The sequence below is a fragment of the Myotis davidii genome, unplaced genomic scaffold (assembly GCF_000327345.1).
Source record: "Myotis davidii unplaced genomic scaffold, ASM32734v1 scaffold705, whole genome shotgun sequence".
Taxonomy (NCBI): Eukaryota; Metazoa; Chordata; class Mammalia; order Chiroptera; family Vespertilionidae; genus Myotis; species Myotis davidii.
In genome coordinates, this window is record NW_006296405.1 from 391,734 (window position 1) to 404,267 (window position 12,534).

The 12,534-nt window shown below is 39.0% G+C and overlaps 1 protein-coding gene across 1 annotated transcript in view; it reads right to left on the minus strand.

Annotated features, from left to right (window-relative positions):
• Positions 1-9,085, minus strand: part of KLHDC10 (kelch domain containing 10) — a 50,297-nt gene extending 41,212 nt beyond the window's left edge. The window contains exon 1 of the mRNA XM_006771409.2: positions 9,040-9,085. Coding sequence (XP_006771472.1) covers positions 9,040-9,085 — 46 coding nt within the window. The remainder of the gene's footprint in view (positions 1-9,039) is intronic.
• Between the last annotated feature and the right edge of the window lie 3,449 nt (positions 9,086-12,534).

A 12,534-nucleotide genomic window follows, 5' to 3' on the forward strand; every position in this document is an offset into this window, starting at 1 on the left:
GAGGAGAAAGGGGACATATGTAATACTTTCAATAATAAAGATTTATACACACACACATACACACACGCACACACACACACACACACACATATATATATAGAGAGAGAGAGAGAGACAGAGAGAGAGAGAGAGAGATCTGGAAAAGAAAGAAGAAAAAAGATGTTCAACATTATCAGTCATCACATAAATGCAAATAATAAAACTACAATAAGATGCCACTTCATATCCACTAGGATGGTTGAAAAAGTCAGATAACAGCAAGTATTGACAAGGATGTGGAGAAATTGGAATCCTCATAACACTGCTGGTAGGAATATAAAATTCCAGCTGTTTTGGAAAACAGATTGGCAGTTCCTCAAATGGTTAAACATTGCATAGAATTACCATATGACTGAACAATTCTACTCCTAGATATATACCTGAGAAATAAAAACATATGTCCACACAGAAATCTGTACACAAATGGTAATAGCACCATAATTCATAATAGCCCAAAAGTGGAAACAATGTAAATGTCCATCAATGGATAAATGGATTAAAAAAATATGGCATATCCATACAATGGAATATTATTTGACCAAGAAAAGGAATGAAATACTGATACTTGTGATGAACTTTGAAAACATTATACAAAGTGAAAGAATGCAGTCACAAAGGATCATATAATATATGACTCCATTCATATGATAAATAGGGAAATCTATAGAGACAAAAAATAGGTTACTAGTTGCTTAAGGCTGGGGAGGGAGGGAGGTAGGAGGTGTGCAGGAGGATAAGGAAGTGACAGCTAAAAGATATGGGGGTTCTTTTTGGAGTGATGAAAAATGTTTTAAAATTGCACATATCTACCCTAGCTGGTATGGCTCAGTGGATAGAGCATTGGCCTATGGACTGAAGGGTCCCGGGTTCGATTCCGGTCAAGGGCATATGCCTGGGTTGCTGGCTCAATCCCCAGCGGGGGGGCCTTCAGGAGGCAGCCAATCAATGATTCTCTCTCATCATTGATGTTTCTATCTTTCTTTCCCTTTCCCTTTCTCTCTGAAATAAATAAAAATATTTAAAAAATAAATAAAATAAAATTGCACATATCTAAATTGTACACTTTAAATGGTAAGTTGGATAGCATGTGAATTATATCTCAATAAATCTATTAAAATATAAGTGGAAATGTTCAGAAAAAGTTTAAAAGGATTAACTACTCTTGTGCTATAGAAAACAAATCAAAAATGGAATTGCAAACCATTTATAAAATAACTACAACTATAACCCACAGGACACAACTACAGCACCATACAAAAGAAATCATAATTTAAATACCTCGAAAGAATGAAAAGAACATTAAGCATCCAACATAAGAAGAGAGAAAAACAATCACAAAACAAAAAATAAAGGAAGGATTTAAAACAATGAAAGAAAAAATTAATAAATAAAAAAAGAGAACTAATTTTAAAAATCCAAGAGCTGGCTCTAAACAAGAAAAAGGGGCAAGGCCTCACATGTACAAAATAAGAAGTGATAGTGAGTAAAGTGATAATGTAATCAAAGACACAAGAATTTTTTTTTAACTCATAAAAGGATATCTTGCTCAACTTCACACAAATAATTTTGAAAACTTGGATGTAACAGATTATTTTCTAGAATACTAGGAATATAAATTATCAAAGCTTCCCCCAAAAGATATAAACCTTAAGCAGTTAAAGTGTCACAGAAGTAGAGATCTTGCCAAAGAGCTACTATCTCCACAAAATACTCAAGGTCAAATAATTTCATGGGCAATTCAACCAAACCTTTAACTCCAATACCATTTAACCAGAGAGTGAAAGAAAAGGGGGGGAAAAGCATAGAAAAAGAAAGAAAAGTTTGAAGTTATTTGTATGCAAATGGCATAATTCAGCAAAGATAAAACACAGAAAACTACAAGCAATTTAGCTTATGAGGAGAAATGCAAAATTTCTGAATAAAGTTTAGCAAACAGAACCAAGCAATATATTTAAAACTAGAGGCCCAGTGCATGGATTCGTGCACCAGTGGGGTCCCTCAGCCTGGCCTGAGCCCTCTCGTAATCTGGGACCCCTTGGGGGATGTCAGACTGCTGGTTTTGGCCGATCCCTGCAGACCAGGCCAAGGGACCCCACCGGTGCACGGGCTGAGCCTCTGCTATGCATGTAAGATCTTTGGTTAATCTCTTCCCACCTTCCCCACTCCCCATTTCCCTCTGAGATTCATCAGTCTGTTCCATGTTTCCATGCCTTGCTTTGAGCATCTGCCCCCTGGTGGTCAGTGCATGTCATAGGTACTGGACAAACGGTTGCTTAGGCTTTTATTTATATATATAGAATATATAGATAATACAGAATGACAGAGTGAATGGATTAAGGAATATGAGGATGGTCCAGTCATAGTAAATCTATTAGTACAGTTCACTACAATATTAGATCAAATGAGAAAAATTACCTTAGTTCTCATAGGGGCTGAAAAGGCCTTTGACAAAATTTACTTCCATATTAAAAAATCTGAATAAAATGGTAACAGCTGACTACTTTCACATGATAAATATGTATACTTTAATCTAAAGTCAGGTCAAAGCTTAATAGGAAAACACTAACAATATGCCACTGAAGTCAAGAATAAGACAAAGATCCACTACTATCTTATTGTTTAATATTTTTGGAAAGTACTAGACAAATCAATTTGATAAAAGAAAGAAATAAGTTTTAAAACTGTTAAGGAGGAGATAAAATATCTTTATTTGATAATTTTATAATTATTTAACTATAAAACCCAAGGAAAACAACTATCTTATTTTTTCTTGAAGATTTTTTTAAAATTGATTTTTAGAAAGAGGAGAGGGAGGGGGAGAAAGAAACATCTATGTGGGAGCAAAACCTCTCTTGGCCACCCTTGTATGCCCCCTCCTACCAGGGATCAAGTCCTGGGCATGTGCCCTGACCCGGAATTAAATCGGCAACCTCTTGGCCCAGCTGGTGGGGTTTGCTTTTTTAATGTCGACCCAGAAACCAAGAGGTCACTTGTTTGATTCCTGGTCGGGGCACCTGCCCAGGTTGCAGGCTCAATCCCCAGTAGGGGTGTGCAGGAGGCAGCTGATTGATGATGTTCCTCTCTCATCGATGTTTCTATCTCTCAATCCCTCTTCCTACACTCTCTTTAAAAATCAATAAAACATATTTTTAAAAATAAATAAACTGGCAACCTCTTCATGCACAGGAGGACACCCAACCAAATGAGCCATACTGGTCAGGGCAACAACTAACTTCTTTTTACTATTTACAGAAAGTATTATAATTCCAAAGGAATGTATGTACAAATTAATACTCAGAAATTAATAGCATTCCTATATTCAAACAAGATAAAAGACATAATAGAAGTAGAAACTCCATTTACAACAACAACAAAAAGAGAGAAAATACCAAGGAATAAACAAAACAAGAAATGTGAAAAGTCCATATGAAAAAAATTTAAATCTTATTGAGGGATGCAAAAGAAAACTTGAACAATAAAAAATGATTATGTACCCTGTTCTTGAACAGAAGATTGAACCTCAAGTAGATGTCAATTATATCTAAATCAATCTATAAGTACAATGCATTACCAATAAAAATACTAACAGGATAGGGTAGGGTAGCTTAATAAACTAATTTTAGGTTTTATGGAAAAATAAACAAGCAAGAATATCCCTGGGAAGTAGAATGAGAGAGGACTATAATCAAAGAATGAAGTCATTAGGTATAAATAGGTAAACTAATCAATGAAACAATAAAAGTCCAGTAGAAACCAAAATTATATGTAGGAACTAAGTACACCTATAGACAATATTTCGGTAGTGTGATAAGGGGGTGGCCACCTGGAAGAAAAGTGCAGTTGGATTCCTATACATCTCTATACTCTACACAACTTATATTTTGTATGAATAAGTGTATTTAACTTAAAAATAAAATTATAAAAGTATCAGGAGGGAAAAACAAAAATTTTAATTTTAGTTAGAAATAATGTTGAAATAGGGAAGACCTATCTTATGACACAAAACTTAAAATCCAAAAGTGATTGATAATTACAACAATAAAAATTTTTTCATTTCTTTTAAAGTTATACACTATTAAACAAAGTCAAAAGCCAAGTGACAAACTGTGAAAAATGTCTGCAACATGTAGCAAAGACCTCAAAAACATTTCCTAAGAACAGAGTTCCCACCAACAGGATTAAACATGCCAATAGAAAAATGAACAAAAAATACATATCCAGATGAATAAAAAATATAAGCAAATGTTATAAATACAGGAAACAAATATGGTTCTTATACCTATTGAAAAGATGAAAAAAAATACCTATTACACTGGCAATTTAAAAAAGTTTGATAACCTACTCTGATACCAAGGGTATGGAAAGTCAATACTCCAACAACAATAGTGAAACATAAACTGGTACTACCTCTGTGGAGGGCAATTTGACAAAATCTATCAAAATTTAAATAGTACAAAACAACAACAACAAAAATAGAAAAAAAATTTAAATAGTATATATCCTTTGACCTGCAATTGAAACTTCTAGGAATATATCCTAAAGACAGACTCACTCAATGTACAAAATTATATATGCACAAGAATATTCATTGTATCATCATTTGCACTAGCACAACTGTATACATTTTAAATGCCCAGCCAAACAAAGAAATGCTACCATCCTCCCTTCTCACCTCCCAACCCCACATCTCTCTGGCAAGGATACACAAAAAAATTTATCACTGGTTGCTTTTAGGAAGGAAGCCAATTAGCTGAAATCAAAACTAGAAGGAAAACTTGCTTTTTAACACATGCTCTTTTGTATCATTTGGATTTTATATCACAAACATATATCACATTTTAAAACCTTAAGATTTCAGTATTTTTACCCAGCTTTACCAATTGTTACATTTTCCCTCCTTTTTTAATCCATTTTCTAATTCCTACATTACCAATGTTTTAACTGTTTCCCCAGCTAATACTGTACATGCTATTTAATCAAACTCACAATTAATCTTAACTTGGCTTCCATTATCCCCATCATTTCCTTGCTCCAGAGCTCTACCACTGCATCTCCTCTACAAAAAGCTCTGTTCCCTATTCTTTGCGTGTATGGAGATGATGAGTTAGTAAAAATCCAGGACCAAGAAGCTATGAAATTCCTTGGCCTATGGGGCAAACAGTCACTATTCTATTTTAAGAAACAGCAAAAAGAAGAGGCTGCTCAAACAAGGTTTCACAAAATATCACTTGTACTGTCACTATGGAGAGTCTAGTCCACTATTTTTATGTTTCAGAACTTGATTTTTATTTATTTGTCCAGAGTCAGTAGAACCTATAGGGCAGGGGTGGGGAATGTCTGGCTCAAGGGCTGTAGAAGGCCCTCAAAATCATTTGGTCTGGGCTTGCCAAGGCATTAGGGGTGAGTTAATTAGATGTTTGATCACAAGCTCATTTTTTTTTTTTTAATATATTTTATTGATTTTTTACAGAGAGGAAAGGAGAGAGATAGAGATAGAGAGTTAGAAACATAGATGAGAGAGAAACATCGATCAGCTCCCTCCTGCATATCCCCCACTGGGGAAGTGCGCGCAACCCAGGTACATGCCCTTGACCGGAATCGAACCCGGGACCCTTCAGTCCGCAGGCCGACGCTCTATCCACTGAGCCAAACCAGTTTCGGCACAGGCTCATTTTTAAGTTGATAATTTTGTATGGCCTTCAAATGATGTTATAAATATCAAATGGCCCTTGGCAGAAAAAAGGTTCCCCTGCCCTGCTTGAGAGGAATGAACCAAATCAATCAAATTGAATTCACAAGAAACTAATTGCTTACACATGCCAATGTGTTAATTTAGAATTTAAGAATATATGTGTATGTAAGTAGTTATGTGTATACACATATATCACTTGAAGTGGGTATATATACAGGTGTGTTCCCTAAAAAGGTATACCCATTTTAACAGCTGATAGCTCAATTGATGTTTCTTTGTTTTCAGATTTAATCCACTGGAATTAATAATGGTAGCCAAAGTGTGTATACATTTTTGGGACATCGTGTGTGTGTGTGTGTGTGTGTGTGTGTGTGTAGAGTATCAATTCATGCATATCAAGGAATCACACACAAATGGAAAGTATACCCGGTAACCACATGGTGCTATGAGTGTGTATAGGGAGAAAAGAATAAATCAGAAGGTCTGAGAAGACTTCCCTGAAAAAACAGTGTGATCAAGCTGAGATCCAATGGAAGAAAAGTAAAAATAAAGAGAGAGAGAAAATGGTGAGCAAGAGGGTTCCTGAATGATGGGAGAGTGGGTGCAATGGCTCCATGGCAGAAGGGAGCATGATATGTCTAAGGAGGTGGGTAAAGATCAAAGGGCAAGACCGTATGATGTAGAATTAACTAGAGAGTTAACTACAAACTGTGTAGTGCCTTTTAGGCCATATTAAGGATTTCTGCCTTATCCTAAAAGCAATGAAAAGCTAGCAAAGGGGTGTGAACAGAGATGGGAACAGACGTGTGCTAGCAGAAGATCAGCATGCTTACGAATTCTGGGCAAGAGTAGAATCAGAAGACTGCTTAGAAAGCTACTGTAGGAGACCTACGTGATCGATGATAGCAGCATGGACCGGAGTTAGGGCAGAAATACAACAAATAGGACTTTGTAACTGATTATACCCGAAATGCAAGGGAAAAGAAAATGTTAAAGAGGATGCCCAAATTTCAAATTTGCATCACAACGTGGGTCAGGGTGCTATCACTGAAAGAGAGACGCTCCTGGAAGATCAGATGGTTCAGTTTTGTTTCACTGAGAGAGAGGGGGGGGGGGGGTTTGGGGTGTTGGTGGTGTGGGGGGGGGGGGGGGGGGGGAGATGCCCAAAACCTAAGGAAGGGATCTGGGTGCTCAGAATCTGGAAATCTTTATAGAAAAGGAGGAAAAATGGAAAATGGGGTTAGATGCAAAGGAGAGAGAACATTAGCTGCAAAAACTTAAACCTCTATTTATTTGTTTATTTTTTACCTCCAGGTTCAGCCATAAAACAGGCCCAGACATTTCTATCCCTCCCCATCACTTAAAATCTTTTCAAACATCTCAAAATAAAGGGGGAGAGTAAGCTTAAATGCAATACTTAGGAAAAGAAAGCATTGGTGTGAAAGAATTTCAAAGTATATATTGCGATATCAGATATTCCAATTCTGAGAATAAAGAAAAGACAGAGGCTGCCTACTTGGGGAAGAAAGAATGAGAAAAAGAAAGAGGCTGATGACCCCAAGGCTTGAATTCTCACAGTTTAAACACGTTTATCTTTACCTCTGGACAAACAGCCTTTCTTGGCCTTTGGTGCTAAGGGAATACAGAAATAATAGCTCCACACTGAGGCCCCTTATCAGAAATCATGGCTTCCACTGCCACCAAGTGGTGGCAGTGAGGAAGTGCATCGACCAGGCTCTTGAAGCCCGGAAATGTCTCTCTGAAGCCCATGGCATAATTAATCTAAGATCAAAGAAAGACCTAAAGATTTCAGTAGTAAAGGGCAAGCCGGCGATAGGTTTTGGTAAGAGACTTATCTTCTAATCTTTCAACACACAAAAATGTAAGTTTCTGTTATTAACTTGGAGTGAGGAAAAAAAAGACTCCTGTTTTCTTTTTCATGTTAAAGAAAAATCACATACCATTTAGTGATTGCAAAATACCCAATCTGATACTATCAACTCAAAACCAACTCCTGGTACATTACACACTTGACCATTTAATAGTACTTCAATCTTCATCTCAATGGCGCATTAAGAAAAGGCTAACGTGTATCTCTGCCACACATCAATAACTGTATCGCAGACAGAAGCAACTGTCTCATTGCATGCGCAAAATTCCCTTTGTTATCTTCAAATGAATCAAATAACAATTTTCGACTACGTAAAAGTACAAGGCACGGTAATAAACACAATTCAAAAACCAGCATGTTCTCAAAATCCATCAGCTACATATATCACTGATAAAACCAACTTCAACAGTATTCACACACAAAACACGGTGCACGATTAACACATCGTCCTAAGAGTTCTCTTCGTGGTAAAAAGAAAGCTTTCCAAATTCATATTTGACCTTCTGTGCGGCATTTACTTCCCTGCCCTCCTGCTACTACGCTGATCATTTACTTATAAATGTATAGTTTCACAATGGTCTGGACATACAGATCAACTGGACTTGTCTTTGTTTTTTAAGGCATCTGAACTGGATGGAGGAGACGGAATTGTGGGCCAAAACGTGAAAAATAGTCACACAGGGTACATTTTTCCAATTCATAACCAGCTGTTTTTTATAGAGTAGACACGGCACAATATTGTCAGTATGTTCTTGATCTTCGTTTTCTTCCCTTAAAAATCCAGCCACACTATCCATTCTGCCTCTGGACATTCTAAAACATGAGTAATGTAACTAGTTTTCCCTGATTCTCTTGGTTCTTCTGCTTCCCACCCACCTCCCAACAACCCCTCCACTCCACGCCTACCCCCCCTTTCTTGGTTCAGAATGCCTTTTTTTTTTTTTTACACACTCGAGATGGTTTTTACAAAAATCACTCTTTGGAATGCTCTTCCCTCTTCTCTCCTCAATTTAGCACCCCTTGAAAAGACAATGTCCACAGCCAGAAGCCAGTGTCTTTCTTTTACAAGATCAAACTGCGGGAAAGGACGAGACTAGGAACCGAGTGAGCGAAACATTTGGGGATGTCAGTGAGACAGCGGGCTCTCCTTTGAAAAGAAAACACAACTCTCAGCACAAAGCTTTTGAACAGAGCAAAAATACACCCCCCGCCCCCCACCTTCCCGTGTGCTCCTGTTCCCTCCCTGACCTCAGAGACACCTTTCCTTTTCTCTAAGCCCCGGCCCCTCGGAGATGTGTGGGGCCTGCCTTTCCTCCTCTCAAGGGAAAGAAAGCCAGGGAGAAAAGCAAAGGTAGCAGCCACCTGCCCGCCGCGCCCGCGAGCTGTCAGGGCCACGGGACCCCGTCCCACGACTCACCTGGCAGGTGCGGCCGTCCGGAGAGTTGCACGAAGCGGTTGAGCATAACCTCTAGCTGGCTTAGTCTACGATCATAGCCTCAAATGATACTGGAGGTGCGGTTCCTGTCCCAGCCCTGGGCGGCCGACATGACCCGCTAGCGATTGTCGCAGCCCGGTCCCGGCAGCCCTTGGCCCGGCAGCACTAGCCGAGCCTCCTTGCAGGGCTCCTCTAGAGACCCAGGAGACAGGGAAGGGGGAGCGCCCGGTTTCTCCAGTGACCAATGACTGGCTGACTTCGTGACAGGCAGCCAATGGCCGGCCGTCTTCTTGGCAGGTGGAGGGAGGCGGGGAGAGACGTGGTAACCATAGCTATGGTTGGAAAAAGTGGGGTCTGAGTAAGGCAGAAGCAGCCGCTCCTCGCGCGCACCCACCGCGGAAACCCCTTTGGCGGTTGAACAACCCTTTCACAGGGGTCGCCTAAGACCATCCTGCATATCAGATATTTACATTACGATTCATAACAATAGCAACATTATAGTTATGAAGTAGCAACCGAAATAATTTTATGGTTGGGTCACAACATGAAGAACTGTATTTAAAGGGCCAGAAGGTTGAGAACCACTGGATATGCACATATACACATAGGTGCAGACCGTACTCCTCCAGCTTTACCGACGGAGATCCCTTTCCCTGGCCTATGACACACAGGGCTCTTTTGGAGGGAAAAATCCAAGGGCGGAGGCAAAACTTAAACGTAAGGAGGGATTCCCGGGTTCCATTTCTCTTGTCTTTCAGTGGACCGACAGCTCCCTAATTCACTATAAGCCACGTCCGGAGCAAACCATTTTAAACCTGCTTTGCAAACATGGAAAAATGTTCCAACTCGCCGGTAATTATAGTAACACGAATTAAGACGCCCCTCTCGCCTCCCCAGTGAGAAACCGGCTCTGGATCATTACGTTAGTAAAGATTTTTTTTAAAAAACACCCAGCCGAGAATAGAGGGCCAAGAAAAAGGTAATTTCATAGCTGCCGATGGCTATGTAAACGTTTTTGTTCGATCAAACACCTTCTGCTCGTAGAAAATGTTAGTCAGCTTAAAGACAGGAACAGTTAATGGAAGATCGAGATCGAAGAAAATTGTAGATACACGGGTCAGAAATGCCTATTGTTCCAAAATTAAACAGAAAATCTGGTTTTGAACTTACTGGGCGCGGTGCAAAGTGGGAAAATACAGATTATTCACTGATGTCTATCAACGATGAGGGAAAAGTATATAAATTGTGCAAAGGAAACAAAACTTTTCAAGGTTTTCTCCCTGATGGTGTGTGTGTGTGTGTGTGTGATGCTTCATATGAGAGAACCTCATGTGATGCAGAGAAAAAAGAAAATGTGCTAGAGCTGAGGATGCATACCTCTTGGCGCGAATTTCCTGGGCCACTAATTCCACCTTCTTATTATTCTACTTCAGTCCCTGTCACCAGGTATTTTACCCACTAAGCACTATAACGCACTGCTTACGAAAATATTGGAGACCTGGAAAAAAACGTTTATGGCTCTAAAATATAAAAATCAAATTTAGTAAATGTTACTTTTCTAAAGAGTGACCAAATAGCAGATAAAGTAAATTTTATTTTTCCAGAAGTACATATTCCAAGTAATAAATAGTGAATGATAGAATGCCACCATTTTGCAGCCCCTGATGAATTCAGAAATCAACCCATTAAGCATTAACCATCCTAGCATCACAAAACGAAAGATGAGACTTGTGTCTCTACAACATAAAGATACAATGACGTGTCTTGTAGGAAAAAATTGAATCTTAATCTCATCACACATCTCTATCTAACTACCGATTTATAGAAAATACAGAGGACGGGGGGAAATACTACAGTGGTACATTTTTTTAAAATGCTACAGAGATACAAACAGCAAAATCCAAATTATTGAAATTCTACAGGATAAACTAACAAGTTTCTTCAACAAATAAATTGCAAAGGAAAACGATTTGGAGGGAAAGATGTGTAGGTTAAAAGGAAACTTGTGAAGGTTGTATAACTGTGAATACACTAAAAATCGTTGTACTGTAATGGTCATACAACTTTGTTAACATATTTAAATCACTGAGGTGTACACTTGAAAGGGTAACTTTTATGGCATGTAAGTTATATCTCATTTTTTTAAAATTTAATAATATAGGAAGGGAGAAGTGGATGGAGAGCTAGATGAAAGAACATTAACCATTAGCTGAAGCTGGGTGATGAGTACATGAGAATTGTCATCATATTGTTCTGTCTACCTTTGTATATATTAGCAGGTCTTCATAATAAAAAGGAAAAAATAGTCTAGAAAAATAAGATTATATTAACAATCAACTGAAAATTATCTCATAGTTTTATGTATATGTCAATGTTAAATTTCAGAAACAAAATGAAAGATTTATTCTTGACTAAATTTAAAACATTATATTATTTGAAAAGCTTTTTTAAAGGTTAGAGCCAAATTCTTTTAGCATAGAATGTGAGTACACTTTGCTGGGTATTGACATGATTTGGAGAGGGACCTTCAAAATAAGTGCACACAGACAATATGTACCCGCTAACACAATGTAATAGCAAGTACACAATATTGCCTATGAAGTAATAATGCCAACAATATCAACTTCAATCTAATCAAGATTTAACCTATAACATCCACTTACAGGAACTTTCAGGGGGGAAAAGAACAAGTTAAATGACATGTGAAACAATCAAATTCAGGGGGACCCTCTCCACAATATCTAGCCTAGTCTCTTCAGTATAAGTCAGTATCATGAAAAACAAAATGGGAAAAACCAAGATGGCGGCATAAACACCGGAAATTGTTGCCTCTCACAACAACTTCAAAAATACAATGAAAAGACAAAACGGACATCATCCAGAACCACAGGAAGACTGGCCGAGTGGAAATTCTACAACTAGAAGGAAAGAAAAAAGCACACTGGACTCAGAGGAGCTGCGGAAGTAAAGGGCAGAGGTACGGAGGCTTGAGCGTGCGGAAAGGGGCTGGTACCTGAGGACACGGCTGTCTTTTTGAATCAGGAGGGAGTCACAAGCTCCCGACTGCTCTGAACTCCAGTTCCGGGAAGTCTCTGGGGAGCCAGGACTCATATGGGGAGAAACTGGACGGTCTGGCAGCAGGCAGAACTCGGAACTTGAAGGCAGCTTTCCCTCAGAGGTGCTTGCAGGAATTTCCGGGACACTGAGATGCGGGCCCCTTAGGGCAGGACTGAGGATCAGCCACAGCTGCTTGCTCCGCCCTGTTGATTCCCTGAGACCCCGCCCCACCCAGGCTGTGGGCAGAGGCTTTTGCATATGAATGCCCTGATCCTTTGCAATCTGAAAATTACCTAACAAATTGCAGCCAGGCCAGACAGACTCAGAACTTCCAAGAGAAGGCCCAAGGCCCCACAGCAGCTTGCATTGCTTCACAGCTGGGCCTCATCTGGGCACCTCCAAACCCCCCACTGAGGAGTG